We start from the raw sequence: 17,384 nt of genomic DNA, 5'->3' as shown, positions 1-17,384 counted from the left end.
ATGGCATGGAGGCCCGGGCCAGAGGCCACAGCAGCCTCTCTGGCCCCCACCATGGAGACCTTGGTCAGGGGCCTCTTTGAGTGGTGTCTTTCATTTGTCAGGACTCTTTCTGTAGCAAGTTAACAGAAATCCAGCTCAAATTGGCTTAAACAAGAAGGAATTTATTGGCTCATGTAACCAAAACGTTTGGGGTATCTGGCTTCAGTCACGGCTGGATCCAGGACTCAGAGAACATTGTGAGTTGCCTTCCTTGGGGGTAGATTCCCTCTTAGGCAGGCTCTCTCCTTGTGGTGCAGCAGCTCCAGGCTTTCATCCCACCTGCTGCAACCCCAGGGGAAAGAGTGCTTCAGGGCTGGTTCTCACAGGACCATCTCAGGTTAAGCCCATTCTTGGAGCAGACCCAAGGTCCGGGCAATGGGACACTTGGATTGGCCCTGTAGGCTTGGGTCAGGCACATTCCCAAAAGAAAATGGATCAGTGAGCGCTGGCCAAGCCAATGCACAGATAACCCTTTGAGCCCCTTGGAACCAGGGGTCTCGAAATGATTACTTTGGGACTAGCTGCCTCAAATCCTTTGTGGATTGAGTTAAGGAAAGTAAAGATCAGTACATGTGTCTATATATACATAAACAGATGCTTCTGTATTAAATTATAGTCAGTCTTAGTAAGCTGACCCTTGAGCCAGTACTAAACTTCAGTTGAACAGGAGGCTATCAGCCCCAAACTGTTTCCCCTCCAGCTTGCCACGGTGCCTGATATTCTATTCCTAGAGATTTACCTCTGGGGTAACTTCAGGCTTTTGCTAGAAGACCCAGGAAAGTTGTATTTAGAAGGAGATGGGGCTATAGGTCCGGAGCTGGACTCTCCCTGGGGTGGGCAGGCTGGGTGGGCTGGGTAGCAGTCGTGAGGGAGGTGCCCGAGGGGAGATGCGTTCAGCTGGCTCTTCCAAAGTTTCTGCCTGTGCTGGCCCCGCCAAAGGCCTGCAGCCTGCCTGGGAGTTGGGAGGCCGCTGTCATCACACTCTAACCAAGATCAAGTTGCTGAAAAAGGTCTCTGATCTCCAGTGTTTGGGCAACAAATAGATTCTTGCCTTCCTCGCCCCAGGCCATTGTGGGAAAGGGGCATATTGGTACAGTGTTTGAGGACAGGGCTCTGGTGTTTGACTGCTCGGCATTTCCCCACCATCCTTCTCTCGGCCTTGCCTCTCCTCCCTCCAGCCTCTCCCCTAGTTTTGTCTAAGAGCACAGTGTGCCATCTGCAGAAGTCTGAAGTGACATGCTTGGGGGTGCTTGCTCTAAGCCAGCTTCTCCCGGTCAGGCTTTGATGTTGTTCGGGATTTTCATTAGGATTTTAAAGTGGTTTCCATAATCCTCCGCAAGGGAAATGGGAAGTCATCTTGTCTTATTTATTATCTTTTTTATTGAACACTGTAGATCTAACCTTACTGTATTCCAAACTCTGGAATCTCACTTTTGTTTCACGAGGTTGGCCATTTTCCTGGGAATGTGTGAACACATCACGAGACCAGCAAGGATTAAATGCTCGCTTCTGCTGGCTGGCCCCTCATGTCTACTCAGTTCCATGGGCATTTTCTGGGTACTTCTTGTGTGCAAGGCACTAGGCTGGGCACAGTGGGGACGCAAAGAGAAACCTGGGGGAATTTGAGTGCCCAGGTGGGAACATGCTCTCTTGCCCACAGGTGTCAGTGACGAAGGATGAGAACATTATCAAGGATGCCAGCGTGGCACTGGAGATCCCGGCTCCCACCACCATCGCCTACAGCGTCATCGAGTTGTATGTGAAACTGGACGGCCAGTTCGGTGAGTGCCACCTCCTGCTCGGGGCTGTTAGGGTGATTGAGCCATTGCTGAGGGACACCCCATCTTCCTTTGAAGCACACACTTGTAGAGGCTCCCCTACCGCTTTGGGGATTGAGAGGCAAGAGATATCGGAAGAGTTTGGGGACACCCCATGACGAGTGAGACAAGTGGGCTGCATTGGGAGGGCAGTGGAGAGGGATGCCCAAACAGCAGAGTGGGGCAAGGTTTCACCCACACAGCACGGCATTAAGAATGTGGGCTCAGATGAGCTGGGTATCAACCTCAGTGTGACAATGTCCTTGAGGTCTCAGGCAGGTTGTTGAATCTTGCTGAGCCTTACCCGTCTCTGGAAGGGTGTAAGACCTTCTTGCCCAGGGCTGCAGTGAGGGTTGAATTAGAGGAGGCATGTGAGTGGCCTGGCACAGCGGTCATTTATTGAGTACTCCACCTTAGCTATTAATAATACTGTCATCATCATTATCGTCTCACCTCCCTCCCCCAAGTATGAAGCCAAAAGTGCTGTATTTGACTTCACTCTGCTGATCACCAGAGTGTTCAGAGCTGGGAGGTCATTGCCTGACTTGAAGAAAATAAGGGCTTTGGCTTCGCCAGCTCTGCTGACCTTAGGTCCTCATGGCCCCTCTCCCACGCTCTTCCTGAGAAGAGGTCGTGTTGAGCCCAAGAAAACTGGCTGCTTCTTGGGGACATGAATGAATAAATGTAACGTAATACGTTATTGTTAACCTTTTTTAGATATATAATGATATCATGGTTATGTTTATAAAAAAGAGTTATCTTATTTTTTAGAGATTTATAGTGAATGCTTCACAGATGAAAGGGTAATATGTCTGCGGTTTGCTTCAGAAATAATCTGGGTGAGAGTAGGGTGTGTGTGGGTGGTGGGAGGAGGGAAAGAGCAGTCCTCAAGGCTGGTGGATGGTGTGTGGAGGTTCATTAGACTACTCTCTCCGTTCTTGTGCGGTTTCACTTTTTCCGTAATGAGAAAGTTCTAAAAAGCGTGCCATGAAAGACTGTGCACGTGTCTATTGCTGTCTCCTGCTCTGCGAGGACAGGGAAGCGATGTGGAAGTCTTCCTGGAGTCAGCCTTTGGCCCTGACTTGGCCCGCCTGAGTTACTACACCGTTCAGCTCCACCTCCAGGCACTGAGAACGCTGACAGTCCTCACTGGAGGTCAACAAGCTCATGGGTGTGTGAGGAGCCGGAGGAGGGACCGCGGAGGCATGGAATGCCATCGCCCCGCCTCCCTCTTTCCTTTCACAGGGAGGTAACAAAAAGTGAAGGTGTCACTTTTCAGAAGTTGGTCTAGAGAGGGAGGTCAGGGACACATGGATACCAGGAATACCAAGAATCATGACCTACATCCTTTAGGCCCACAGTTCCAAATGTGCATCATCCTAGGCATTTTCATTATTATTTTATTCTTTCTATTTGAAAGACTTCCGTCTACCAAACAAATTGCACTAAGGCAATGTTGTCCCTCAGGTTTCTGTTATTGGTGCATGATAAGCCATTACCACATGTGCTATTGTGGTTTCAGCACAGGATGCTACGCCTTGGTTATCCTGTCCAGATGGATTGGCGGTCAAGGTGTCGCTTTTGTAAGGCCTTTTGAAAGCTTGGCCGACACCGGAGGTTGCCCACAGTGCTGAGAGGACCCTTCAGTGGCTGGGGGCCAGGCTGGGGCTGCCATTCAGCCTGTGGGCGCCCCTTCCATGGGGATGGCAGTGCCCGGCCTGCCTGCAGCTCTGTCGGGGCCTGTGTCGCTCCCACCGGGGCCCCTCTTTTCTCAGCCAGGGTTGGAAAGGCACAGCTTCGCCTGGTGTGGCTCTCCTGTTTGCATTTCAATTCCAAGCCTTTTATCTTGGCTTGCTTCTGCTGTCTTTGAAGATAAACTCTTCTCAGCGCTGCTGAGAAGAGGTGCTCTGGGGAGTTCTCAAGGTTCCTTGCTTGGCCTCCCACCGCAGGGCCGGGAAGCCCCTCACCCTTGCCCTGTCCCACTGCCGGCCGCTGCCCCTCCTGCGCAGCTCGGTGGTCGGGCAGCCTCTGTGTGACTCCCTGCCTGGTTTTTAACTAGTTCTGCTTTTATTCTCCATCTGTGTTTTCTGTCCCTCTTGCCACAGAATATTCTGATCTGCTTCATGAACATAGACCTGCGGGGGCCAGAAGGACCCTTAAGAGGCTGCTTGATCTCTCCTCCCTCATTGCAGGTGGGGGGACATTTGACAAGGAGCGTATTTGTCCTTTGAAACTTGGAGAGGAGGCTGACTCTCTCCATGTCCCTTGGGGGTGGCATCTGTGCAGCCCATCCTTGCTGAGGGGTTCTCTCAGCCACGACCCCTTCCTGCACCACCAGCTCCCCTCTCGTGGCCACTTGGCAACACCATTTGTCGTCTTGAAATTTGGCCCGTGCTTTGTACAGGGGGGCGTTTGCCAGCGTCTTTTTGGCAAAGCACCTGGTGGCTGTGAGCCCGTGCATCCCTCCTGCCCCGGGCTGTGTGCTCCTGGCCAGGCCCACCGCCCGACACCCACGTCTCCCTGTCAGTTCCCGCCAGAGACTCTCAATTGGCTCCTCTGCATCTCTGAGTCTTCCCCCGTCTGTTCCATCCTAGCAGTATAACTAATGTGATTATTTAGAAACAAAGATCTGGTCATTTTACTCACCTGCTCACACAGCCTTCCAAGGCCCCCTTTGTCCCGAGATAGTCTGCCACTTGCAGGGCATTGTGGTCTAGCCCCCGCATGTGTGCAGCCTTTCTTCTCATCTCCAGCGCTTCCCACCGCAGCCATCTGGTCAAAGTTCCCACCGTCTGGGAACGCTCCGCTCTTGTCCCCGAGCCCCCGTGGCTGGTGCTTCTCTGTCTGGAGGGGCCTGTCTGCCTCTTTGCCTGGCGAGCCTTTAGGAGGCTGCTTAGACACTGCTTCCTACAAGAAACATTTTCTGGTTCTTTCTCCATAAGCCCCACTCTGGCTTCAGTGACTCACCCACCTCCTCCAGCACCACCCCAGGTTACCCCTTTCCCCACTGGTACCACACTTATTGTCAAGGCCTGCGTTGTAGTCGTTTTGTATCTCTGACTCCTGACACAGGGCCTGACACTGAAAAGAATGAAGGAACTGGCAGTGGCTTTGGGCATCTGGGTGCGTATAAAGGCAGATGTTGTGCTGGTGCAATAGGCTCCAAAAGTACCCGTGGGGGCCCCACAGGACTCCCAGCAGGATTTGAGGCTGTGTTAGTGGTCATGGTCCCTGTCCTCGGGCAGCAAAGTCATTACTTACTGGGGGCTGGTTCACACTTACCTCAGTGCCTGGTGCAAAGGGCGGGCGAGCTGGGGCCACCAGTGAGTGTGGGTCGGTTGAGTGAGTGAAGGAAGGATTACTCGTTTGTCTTTAGACCACCGTTCTATCTTTATGAACGTCATTAGTGCCCACAAGCAAATCAAAATACATGCTAACACCCATGCCTTCCACGTGTCACTCACATGCCAGGCTCAGCCACATGCTTATTCCATAACCTGTGCTTAAGGACACAAATGATTAAATAGAAGCATAAAAAGAACCCTAATTCATGAGTTCACTTGTTGTTTTTCCTCCGCAAGGACACAGTAACTGTACATTTTTACCTACAACTTAGATTCCTTAGTTGGGTTCTCAAATATGAAAGTATTTAAGGAACATTTCTTTTTATTATTTTGGAAAATTTTTTATCATGGAGAATTACACACATGTTCAAAAGTAGAGATAATGTAATGAACCCCCATGTACCTGGCACCCAGCTTCAATAACTAGGGCATTTCAGGTTTTCTCTGTAACTTCACCACCTCCCTCCACCCTTGCTCAATTGTTCTGAAGCAAATCCTAGGCCTTATATTGTTTTGTCTATAAATATTTCAATATCTCTAAAAGATAAGGCTTTTGAAAAAAGACTAGTTTTGCCTTCATATAGATTCACGTATAATATATTCTTTTGTGTCTGGATTGTCTACTCAACATGTTTGTGAGATTCATTCATATAATTGCAGAAATCAGTAGTTTATTTTTTTATTACTGTGTATTATTCTATTTATTTATTAATGAAAAATTAATTAGTTATTTATTAATGAAGAAAATTTGACTCTTTAAGAACATAACCATATAACCACTTGTGCACTTAAGTATATTCTCAATAATCAGTTCAGTCAAATTCAGGTTTTCTCAATTTCAAATATGGTGAGTTCTCTTTGTTTGTTTAGAGTTGGTTTGTTCAAACCAGGCTGAGGAAGTACTTCTGATATTTGAAAGATTGCTTCCTGCCTCTTCAAAGAGGACACACTGGAGAGTTTCATGTTAAGAACCACCATTTCTCTTGGATTTGGAGGAAGTGAATGAGGTTTGGTCAAACAGCATGATGTGTCTGGGAAGCGGGTTTATGGAGAAGAGTGCCCTGCCGGAGTTAGGTAAAGCCAGGTCCAACTTGTGCCTGACTTGTCATTTTTCCCGCATTACAGAATTCTGTCTCCTACGAGGGAAGCATGGTGGCTTTGAGCACCAGAGGAGGAGCGACATTGTCCTCCCGGACGCCGGGGCCTTACAAGACTTTCCGTTCTGGGATGCGCCAGATGCTGGGCAGGGGCTGCCTACCCCAGATGGGCCATTGAGTGTTTTAAAACAAGGTATTGCCAGCAGGGTGGGGCACAGTGAGCTGATGGCTAGTTGAGCACTGTAGCCCAAGAGCTAATGTGGCCTTTAGGAGTGGTGACTCCTTAGTGACTTCATGGAAAATGTCTGAGAAAGAGAGGACGGTGCCTCTGAGTCAGTCCTAGTCTACTCATCGGGATTCACCTGTGTTGGATCTTGGGAGCCTCAGGTCCTGGGTGTGGTGTTTGAGGAAGGGGTGGGAGACTGGGAGACTCGGGAGTGAAAGCATCAGGGGCCTGGCATTTACTTTTTCCTTTTTAACCGCAGAAGCCTTGCTGACTCCTAAGAATAGCTCGTCAGCAGCAAGGAGAGAGAACCCGGGTTCTGCATCTGTTTCATTATAGTCCGGGCTTCATTGCCAAGACAAGCAACGCTTTGTCAGCATTGCAAAATGCTCTCTTGGAGGCTCTTCATCCACATGACATAAGGCGTCTGGTGCCACAGCATCCAGCGAGGAGGAGGGGAGGACCTGTGATTTGCCTGCAGCAATTCCTTTTGCTCCCCACAGCATTTTGTGTTTTAAGAAGTTGGTTTTTTGGGGGGGTGAGGGAGGAGGGGGAGTGAAGTATACAGTAGACGAGGAGAAGGGCCAGGACAAGGAGACACAGTTAGATAAGAGCTTAGTAAAAAGAGCCAGGAGCAGTTCAGAAGATGCTCTGGTGCGGAGGGTAAGAAGAGACTCATCTATGAGGCTTCAGTGAATCCCAAACAGAAGATGCTTTTGTTTCTGTAGCAAAAATATCAGAGTTGGAAGAAATGGCAGTGAAGGCCCAATCTTTTTTTTTTTTTTTTTTTGAGGAAGATTAGCCCTGAGCTAACATCTGCCACCAATCCTCCTCTTTTTGCTGAGCAAGACTGGCCCTGAGCTAACATCCGAGCCCATCTTCCTCTACTTTGCATGTGGGATGCCTGCCACAGCATAGCTTGACAAGTAGTGTGTAGGTCTGCACCCAGGATCTGAACTGGCGAACCCTGTGCTGCTGGAGCAGAATGTGCGAACTTAACTGCTGCGCCCCCAGGCCGGTCCACAAGGAGCAGTCTTAGGATAAGGCTTTCCCATCTACTGCAGGGCTGCAGGCCCCTCCTCTGCTTCCTTGAGATTAATAACTGGGTGTGATTTTCAGCTGCCACTTAAGCACTGTCAATGTCATGGGTTAGAACCACAGCAGCAGTGGTCCTGCAGCCTTGAACTGTGCTACAGGGAAGTGACAAGACAGTCTATGGGCTACGGCTTTCTTATAATTTCCTTTCCCAACAGTCCACCCTGTAAGTTGTCTGTTCTGGTCAGCCTGGGGTGGAGCAGGGAGGCTGGGCGTGTTAGGCAGGAGTTGGGTAGGGGGCTAGCCTGGCCTTTGTGCCCTTGGACCCTACACCAACCAGGACAGTTCTTCTCTCCAGGCTGGGGTGGTAAAGACCTAGTAGTGTTTATAGAGCAGTTTCTGAATATGTCAGATACTGATGTGACATGTCCCTCTCCGTGGAGCTCCTCTACAACCATGTGCTGGAATTTACCATCAACAGAGGTGATGCATTTATGTATTAGTATGCATCCTTGCATACGAAAGCTTTGGTTTATCAAATCTTGCTTTTAAATCCCCCTGGGCTTAATTTACTAGAAACTTTTGACTATCTTAAAAGGAAGAAAAGGAAGATTCTAAGGGGAGAGGCTCAAGAATCCTGCAGAGGATGTGAGCAACCCAGCGGGTGGGCCTGCATGCCTGTTCTCCTGGACTGCCGAAGAAGTGTGAATGGGAAAATGCAACAGCTGCACCTGCCACGAAAATAGGGTGCCAGTCTCTCTGAAAAGCATGCATTAAATGTTAAAGGATATAAAATCTGCAATGTATTAGAAGAAAGGACATGAAAAATAATGTATTTTGGAATTTGCATGGCTCTGAAGCATTGTAAAAGACTGACAGATGTTTAGTAATTCAGCCTTGATAATTCACTTCTATAGAAATCATGCTAGGGGCTGGTGCCGTGGCACAGTGGTTAAGTTTGCACATTCTGCTTCTCAGCGGCCCAGGGTTCCCCAGTTCAGATCCCGGGTGCGGACATGGCAACGCTCGGCAAAAGCCATGCTGTGGTAGGTGTCCCACATATAAAGTAGAGGAAGATGGGCATGGATGTTAGCTCAGGGCCAGTCTTCCTCAGCAAAAAGAGGATTGGCAGTAGTTAGTTCAGGGCTAATCTTCCTCAAAAAAAAAAAAAAAGAAATCATGCTAAAGAGGAGTCTAAATGACTTTCCCAGAAAATAATCGATTAGACTTAATTAATGTTTAGTGAGTCATCTAAAACAGAGTGAAGTCTGGGTGGCCCTCTTTCTTTTCTGTCTTTCTGTCCCTGCCCCCTTTCTTTGTCTTGTAGTAGTTACTGGTTATTGAAAAACACACAGGGTGGAATTTAACTCGATGTTCTGTATTTCTGAGTTCCACGACTGACTGTGCAGCAGGGAGTGTCTGTGAAAGAACTGAGGACAATTAGTCATAAAATGCAAGAGCTGCTGTCCCTTGTTCTGAGACACGCGTGGCAGTCACGGGACTGTGTTCGCTGCTGCTTTCACAGGAACTCGGCTCCTGGAGAAGAATTTCTTTCCCTTTGTGGAGCTGCCGGAGCAGCACCGGACAGCGCTGAACACCGTCCTCCAGGCGGTACTGTCTGATGAAGAATTACTCGTGGTCCTGGAACAAGTGGTAAGACCTCGAGGCAGTGTCCTCACCTGGGTTTTCTGGAGATGAGGACAGGCTACAGCTCTGGGGACAAGGCTTTGAGCTGGAATACAATTGCATTTCAAACTTCCCCACCTCCTTTGAACCCTAAAGCTTCTTTTTTTCTTACTCCCAGCAGCTCAGTTTTCTAACTGCAGAAAGTAGCTGATGTCAGGAACCCAAAGTTCCTTAGTGCTGCTGTAGCAAATGACCTAAACTTTGTGGCTTAAGACAACAGAAATTTATTCTTATGGTTCTGGAGGCCAGAAGTCTGAAGTCAAGGTGTCAGCCAGGCTGTGCTTCCCCCAAAGGCCCCCCTTCCTTGCCTCCTCCAGCTTCTGGTGGCTCCTGGCATCCCTGGGCTTGTGGCTGCATCATTCCAGTCTCTCCTCTGTCTTCAGATGGTCTTCTCTGTTTTTGTGTGGTGTCTCTGTTTCTGTCTCTTAAGAGATGCCGCCATTGGATGTAGGGCCCACTCCACCCTAGGAGAATCTCATCTTGAGATCCTCACCTTAATTACCTCTTCAAAGATCCTTATTCCAAATAAAGTCACATTCTGAAGTTCCAGGGGGACATATTTGGGGGCTGTTATTTAACCCACTACAAGGAGGCTATCTATGTGTTACAGTCCAACAGGTCAACCTGTTCTATTTAGAACAGATTGAAAAGCAGCCTTCTGTGTTTTCTATTTTGCAGAAGAAGGATCTTCGGGAGAGGTTGAGTTCCTTAACTATTAATTTTACAAATGGTGAGGGACATGCCAGCTGCCAACCTCCAGCCACCCAGACTTGGTGCTTGCCTTCCCTGAAGCAGGCTGGGTGCTATAAACCTGATTTTTACTATGGTTGGTTTTGTGGGTTTTTTCTGTCTTTTTTTTCTGTTATGCAGAGAGTTTGAACTCTGATTTTCTGATTTAATGCTTTATGGTTCCCAGGAGATCATTCATATTATTTTTCCCTCTTGAAATTGCATTGTGCCAAAGAGCTTCATGACCAGTGATGGAACCTGTAGTTGTTGGAATAGTCCCACAGCCCAGGACATTCTGGAGGATGCAGAGCTCCTGGGAGGGCATGCTAGCCCCAGGGAGAACACAAATGTTTCAAAAAGGCCGCTGACTTCTACTTCCTAAAACAGCTCTTTCCAAGAGGGAAAGGTCAGGCCAGCACCCTCTGGAGAGAGCTCAGCTGCCCTGTCAGGTGCTGGAGAAGCAAGTTGCCTGAGGGAGGGGGCTGTGGGCTCTCATCCGAATGGATCTGGACATGGAGGCCACGATGGAGCAGAAGTGGCTGGTTGATGCCAGGGTGGCCAGGGCCACCCAGCTCTCAGCAGGGCCACCCAGCTTCCAGTAGGACCCGTGAGGATGGATGAGGCTGCCCCGGGCCCAGCTGGGAATGTGGCTGGGGCTGGGGTGCCCAGTCTAGATCTCAGGACCACGATAGGATGATGCCTTTGGGTTCCCCTCCTCAGTCTGCGTGTCATCACCTCTTCCTGGTACAACCTGACACACCCTGCCCTGGAAGGTTCCACCCACTAGTTCCTGCATGCCCCTTCTCTCACTGGGAAAGAATAGTCCCTGGGCGAGGCTCAGTTTACTGTCTCCTTAGGGGGAAATCTAACCTGGTGGATTAGGAATTTCAAAACACAGAAAAAAGCTGCGGATCTTGCTTTAGTTGGGAGATGGTGATGGACAAGGGGCTGCCTGTCGTGGGGCAGACGCCCAGGTTGTGCCCAGCTTGGCCTCTAGCTTCATCGCGTCTGTCTCTTGTCTCCTCCCCTGCAGTGTGACGACTTGGTCCACAGCCTGTCACCCCCGCTGGCGATGTTGGGGGAGCTGAAGCCCCCACACCGGCAGGACCTCACAGCCTTCCTGCGGCTGGTGGGGTACAGGGTGCAGGGCGGGTGTCCTTGCCTGGAAGACGGGGTCGGCAGCCAGAAGCTCTTCTCTACGGCCTATTTCTTGGTCAGCGCGCTAGCAGGTACGGAAAAAAGGAAGAAATGCTGTTGTTGCCTTGGAACTGCTTTGCTTGCTGCTTCGGAAGCTTTGGTACACATGGTCCCCTGCCTTTGAGCAGTACAGGCAGGACAGGAAGGGGAAGGCTGGCGACGTTTACATGATTGCCAGGAAAAGTCAGCGGCTTAGGCACAAAGGAGGCCTGTTCTCGGCCTCCTGCACGCTCCCAGGAGCGCCCCTCTGCCCTCCGCCAGCGCGGGCGTGGCGGGCACAGCCTCCCCAGGCACAGCTGTGGTTCACACCGGTCCCAGCCCTGCTGAGTGGTTTCCTCCTCCTCATCCTCTTGTTCCTACTCGCAAACTCATTGCCCTGCTCCCAGGGCAGCATGGTGGCCATTGGGCAGGGAGGCTGCGGAGAGCCTCGGATGCAGCTCCACAGCGTCCACACTGGTCCAGAAATGGCGCTCCCCAGGGCACGGCCACCCAGTTAGTGTCCGGCAGTGGACCTGCCCTGCCCCTTCTCTCCCACTCCCATCCAGAGCTCACCAGGCTGCGGGGTCTGGTACCAGAAGGTGGTTATACTGTGTGAGGAAGCAGGGGTCTCAGTTCCTTCTCAGAAAGGCAAGACCTGGCAAACCAGCCCAGTCTTCTAGTCCCCACAACTTCCCCTAAGGAGATATGAGTCAGGGCATTGAGTTCCTGATGTATTCAGGGTTCCTCCCCAGCACCACACAAGAATGGAGGCCCAGGAATCTCCACCTTTTAAAGGATTAATCAGAGAGAATGCCTCTCCTCTATATGCTGATGAATGTATGCCCTATGTCTTGTTCCAGGTCATGAATAAAAGTTTTGACTGGGACAGGACATAAGACAGAGCACTGTGGAACTCCGCTAGAGACCTTTCCCCTGATGTTAACATCAGTATATCAGACAGAGTCCTCAAATACAGGCATTCTATCAGGGGCTAATCCATAGGCCAGAGTTCTCCAGCTTGTAAGAGGCCTTTTCTGCACATACCATATTACTTACTGAAACATTTCTATCAATAGGCTGGATCAGTGATGTCAAATAGGTAGCACATGGCCAACATTGCAAATGCACCACAGTCCCCTTCTCCCTGAGCCTGGACACAGCTGCAAATTCTCTGCAACCTTGCACACAGGCAGCCACCTAGAACTGACACATACCGTGAGACTTACTTCTTGTTTCTGAGCTTGGAAGCCTGGGGATAGTGAAATCTTTAAGTGCTCCTGAAGACATCTACAGCAGATTTCTAAACCAATGATGCCCTTTTGCATCTCTGAACTGAGATCTCATTTACCTGTCAGTCACAGCGGAGGTCAGATCAGTATAAACTTTTCTGTTAGTGCTCCTGTTAATCTTCGGCCCGTCTGAGTTGATGTTTTCCTCCTACGACGACAGTCTTCTCTCCTTAGAATCTGGGGAATGTGCTAGAATAGAAAATGGCCTCATCTTGAGTCCTATTTCCAGCTTTCTAAAGAATAACTCCAGTTTTTGGCTTTATAGTGCTTAACTTTTTGGGGGAGGATATAAGTGATGTAAAATTATATTAGTTTTAGGTGTACAACACAATGATTTGATATTTGTACATATTGCAATATGATCATAACAATATGTCTAGTTAACATTCATCACCTTACATAGTTACAAAATTTATTTTTTTCTTGCGATGAGAACTTTTAAGATTTACTCTCTTAGCAATTTTCAAATATACAATATAGTATAGTTAACTGTAGTCACCATGTTGTACATTTCATCCCCATGACTTATTTATTTTACAACTGGAAGTTTGTGCTTTTTGATGACCTTCACCCATTTTCCCACCTCTTACCCCTGCTTCTGGCAACCAGCAATCTGTTCTCCATATCTATGAGCTTTCTTTTTTTTTTAAGATAACCTAAGTTAGTCATACAGTATTTGTCTTTCTCTGATTTATTTCGCTTAGCATAATGCCCCCAAGGACCATCCATGTTGTCGCAAATGGCAAGTTTTCTTTATTTTTATGTCTGAATAATATTCCATTGTATATATTGCACATGTTCTTTATCCATTCATCCATCAATGGACACTTTGGTTGTTTTCATATCTTAGCTGTTTTAAGTAAGCTCCAATGAACAGGGGGTGCACATATCTTTTTGATTTAGTGGAATTGCTGGATCAGATGGTAATTCTATTTCTAACTTTTTGAGGAGTCTCCATACTGTTTTTCTTAGTGGCTGCATGAGTTTACACTCCCACCAGCAGTGTACGAGGGTTCCCTTTTCTCCACATCCTCTCCAACACTTGTTATTTCTTGTCTCTTTAGTGATAGCCATTCTGATGGTTGTGAGGTGATCTCATTGTGGTTTTGATTTGCATTTCCCTGAAGATTAGTGATGAGCACCTTTTCATGTACCCACCGGCCATCTGTATGTCTTCTTTAGAAAAATGTCTATTCAGATCCTCTGCCCATTTTTAATTGATTATTGGTTTTTTGCTATTGAGTTCTATGATTTCTTTATATATTTTGGATGTTAACCCCTTGTCAGATATATGATTTGCAATTTTTTTCCCATTCAGTAGGTTGCCATTCATTTTGTTGATGAGTCCTTTGCTGCGTACAAGTTTTTTAGTTTGATCTAGTCCCACTTGTGTATTTTTGCTTTTGTTGCCTTGACTTTTGGTGTCAAATCCAAAAAAGTCATTGCCAAGACCGATGTCAAGGAGCTTACTGCCTATGTTTTCTTCTAGAAGTTTTATGGTTTCAAGTCTTATGTTCAAATCTTTGATCCATTTTGAGTTAATTTTTGTGTCTGGTGTAAGACAGTGGTCCAGTTTCATTCTTTTGCATGTGGCTCTCCAGTTTCCCCAATACTATTTATTGAAGAGACTGTCTTTTCCCCATGGTATATTCTTAGCTCCTTTGTTGTAAATGAATTGACCATGTATGTGTGGTTTAGCCAGCGCTGGTGGTCTAGTGGTTAAGATTCAGCATTCTTAACGCTGCAAGCTGCCTTATTTTCCTGGTCAGGAAACCACACCACCTGTCTGTCGGTTGTCATACTGTGGTGGCTGTCTGTTGCTGTGATGCTGAAAGCTATGCCACTACTATTTCAAATACCAGCAGGGTCACCCATGGTGGACAGGTTTCAGTGGAGCTTCCAGACTAATACAGACTAGGAAAAAGGACCTGGCCACCCACTTTCAAAAAATTGGCATGTAAACCCTATGAATAGCAGTGGAGCACTGTCTGATAGGTGAGAGGATGGTGCAGAATACTGGGCAGGGTTCTGCTCTGCTGTGCACGGGTCTCTATGAGTCGGAATTGACTTGCTGGCACTAACAACAGATGCATGGGTTTATGGCCTCTCTGCTCTGTTCTATTGATCTATGTGTCTGTCTTTACGCCAATACCATACTGTTTGAATTACTGTAGATTTGTAATGTAGTTTGAAATTAGGGAGTGTGATGCCTCCAAATTTGTTCTTTCTCAAGATTGCCTTGCCTATTCAGGGTCTTTTATGGTTCCATAAAAATTTTAGGTTTGTTCTATTTCTGTGAAAAATGCCATTGGATTTTGATAAGGATTGTTTGGAATCTGTAGACTGCTTTTGGTAGTATGGACGTTTTAACAATGTTAATTCTTCCAGTCCATGAGCACAGGAGAGCTTTCCATTTGTTGGTGTCTTCTTCAATTTCTTTCATCAATGTCTTAATAGTTTTCAGTGTACAGGTCTTTCACCTCCATGATTAAATTTATTCCTAGGTGTTTTATTCTTTTTGATGCAATTGTAAGTGGGATTGTTTTCTTAATTTCTCTTTCTGATAGTTCGCTATTAGTGTATAGAAGCAAGAGAGATCTTTGTATATTGGCTCTGTATCCTGCAACTTTACTGAATTTATTAGTTCAAACAGTTTGTTGGTGGAGTCTTGAGGGTTTTCTCTACAGCTGCACCTTGTTTTAGTACACTTCGCTTTATTCCGCTTCACAGATATTGCGTTTTTAATGAATTGAAGGTTTGTGGCAACCCTGCATCAAGCAAGTCTGTGGATGCCATTTTTCCAAGAGCATTTGCTTACTTTGTGCCTCTGTGTCACATTTTGGTAATTCTCGCAATATTTGAAACTTTTTCATTATTGTTATATTTGTTATGATGGTCTGTGATCAGTGATCTCTGATGTTACTATTGTAATTGTTTTGGGGCACCACAAACTATGCCCATCTAAGTCGGCAAACTTAACTGATAAATGTTGTGTGTGTTCTGACTGCCCCGCCAACCAGCCAGTCCCCCGTCTCTCTCCCTCTCTTTGGGATTCCCTATTCCCTGAGGCACAACGATATTGAAATGAGGCCAATTAATAACCCTACAATGGCCTCTAAGTGTTCAAGTGAAAGGAAAAGTCACATGACTCTCAGCTTAAATAAAAAACTAGAAATGATTAAGTTTAGTGAGGATGGTGTGTCGAAAACCGAGACAAGCTGAAAGCTGGGCCTCTTGTGCCAAACAGTTAGCCAAGTTGTGAATGTGAAGGAAAAATTCTTCAAGGAAAATAAAAAGTACTACTCCAGTGAACACATGAATGATAGGAAAGTGAAACAGCCTCACTGCTGATATGGAGAAAGTTTTGTGGTCTAGATAGAAGGTCAAACCAGCCACAACATTCCCTTAAACCAAAGCCTAATCCAGAGCAAGGCCCTAACTCTGTTTAATTCTACGAAGGCTGAGAGAGGTGAGGAAGCTGCAGAAGGAAAGTTTGAAGCTAGCAGAGGTCGGTTCATGAGATTTAAGGAAAGAAGCTGCCTCCATAACAAAAAAGTGCCAGGTGAAGCAGCAAGTGCTGATGGAGAAGCTGCAGCAAGTTCTCCGGAAGATCTGGCTCAGATAATTAACAAAGGCAGTTACACTAAACCACAGATTTTCAATGTAGATGAAACAGCCTTCTATTGGAAGAAGATGCCATCTAGGACTTTCATGGCTAGAGAGGAGAAGTCAATGCCTGGCCTCAAAGCTTCAAACGACAGGCTGACTCTCTTGTTAGGGGCTAAGGCAGCTGGTGACTTTAAGTTGAATCCAATGCTCATTTCCCATTCCAAAAATCCTAAGGCCCTTAAGAATTATGCTAAATCTACTCTGCCTGTGCTCTGTAAATGGAACAACAAAGCCTGGATAACAGCACATCTGTTTACAACATGGTTTACTGTATATTTTAAACCAACTGTTGAGAACTACTACTCAGAAAAAAAATTCCTTTCCAAATATTACTGCTCGTTGACAGTGCACCTGGTCACCCAAGAGCTCTGATGGAGACGTACAATGAGATGAATGTTGTTTTCATGCCCGCTAACACAGCATCTATTCTGCAGCCCATGGATCAAGGAGTCCTTGCAATTTTCAAGTCTTATTATTTAAGAAATACATTTCGTAAGGCTATAGCTGCCATAGCTAGTGATTCCTCTGATGGATCTGGGCAAAGTCAATTGAAAAACTTCTGGAAAAGATTCACCATTCTAGATGCCATTCAGAACATTTGTGATTCATAGGAAGAGGTCAAAATATCAACATTAACAGGAGTGTAGAAGAAGTTGATTACAACCCTCAAGGGTGACTTTGAGGAATTCAAGATTAAAGTGGAGGAGGTAACTGCAGATGTGGCAGAAGTAGCAAGAGAAGTAGAAGTGGAACTTGAAGATGTGACTGAGTTGCTGCAATCTCATGGTGAAACTTTAATGGATGAGGAGTTGCTTCTTATGGATGAGCAAAGAAGGTGGTTTCTTGAGTTGGAAATTACTCCTGGTGAAGTGCTGTGAAGATTGTTGAAATGACAATGAAGGGTTTAGATTATGTAAACTTAGTTGATAAAGCAGTGACAGGGTTTGAGAGGATTGACTACAATTTTGAAAGAAGTTCTGTGAGTAAAATGCTGTCAAACAGCGTCTCATACTACAGAGAAATCGTTCATGAAAGGAAGAGTCAATCAATGCAGCAAACTTCATTCTTGTCTTATTTTAAGAAATTGACACGGCCACCTCAACCTTCAGCAACCATAGCCTTGATCAGTCAGCAGCCAACACTGAGCAGCCTTCAATTCTGAATGACAACTTTGCTAGGTCGAGTATTCTTAGTTGGAAGTTTTTTTTTCCCCAGCACTTTGAATATATTGTGCCACTTCTTTCTGGCCTGCCTAGTTTCTGCTGATAGTCTTATGGGGG

At 47.0% G+C, this 17,384-nt stretch overlaps 1 protein-coding gene across 1 annotated transcript in view; it reads left to right on the top strand.

The window, feature by feature from the left end:
• Nucleotides 1–17,384, top strand: part of GSDME (gasdermin E) — a 57,946-nt gene that overhangs the window by 31,695 nt on the left and 8,867 nt on the right. The window contains exons 5-8 of the mRNA XM_046670639.1: nucleotides 1,700–1,820; nucleotides 6,326–6,490; nucleotides 9,081–9,208; nucleotides 11,004–11,199. Coding sequence (XP_046526595.1) covers nucleotides 1,700–1,820; nucleotides 6,326–6,490; nucleotides 9,081–9,208; nucleotides 11,004–11,199 — 610 coding nt within the window. The remainder of the gene's footprint in view (nucleotides 1–1,699; nucleotides 1,821–6,325; nucleotides 6,491–9,080; nucleotides 9,209–11,003; nucleotides 11,200–17,384) is intronic.

The sequence above is a fragment of the Equus quagga genome, chromosome 8 (genome assembly GCF_021613505.1).
Source record: "Equus quagga isolate Etosha38 chromosome 8, UCLA_HA_Equagga_1.0, whole genome shotgun sequence".
Classification (NCBI taxonomy): Eukaryota; Metazoa; Chordata; class Mammalia; order Perissodactyla; family Equidae; genus Equus; species Equus quagga.
This window is presented reverse-complemented; position numbering and strand designations above follow the sequence as displayed.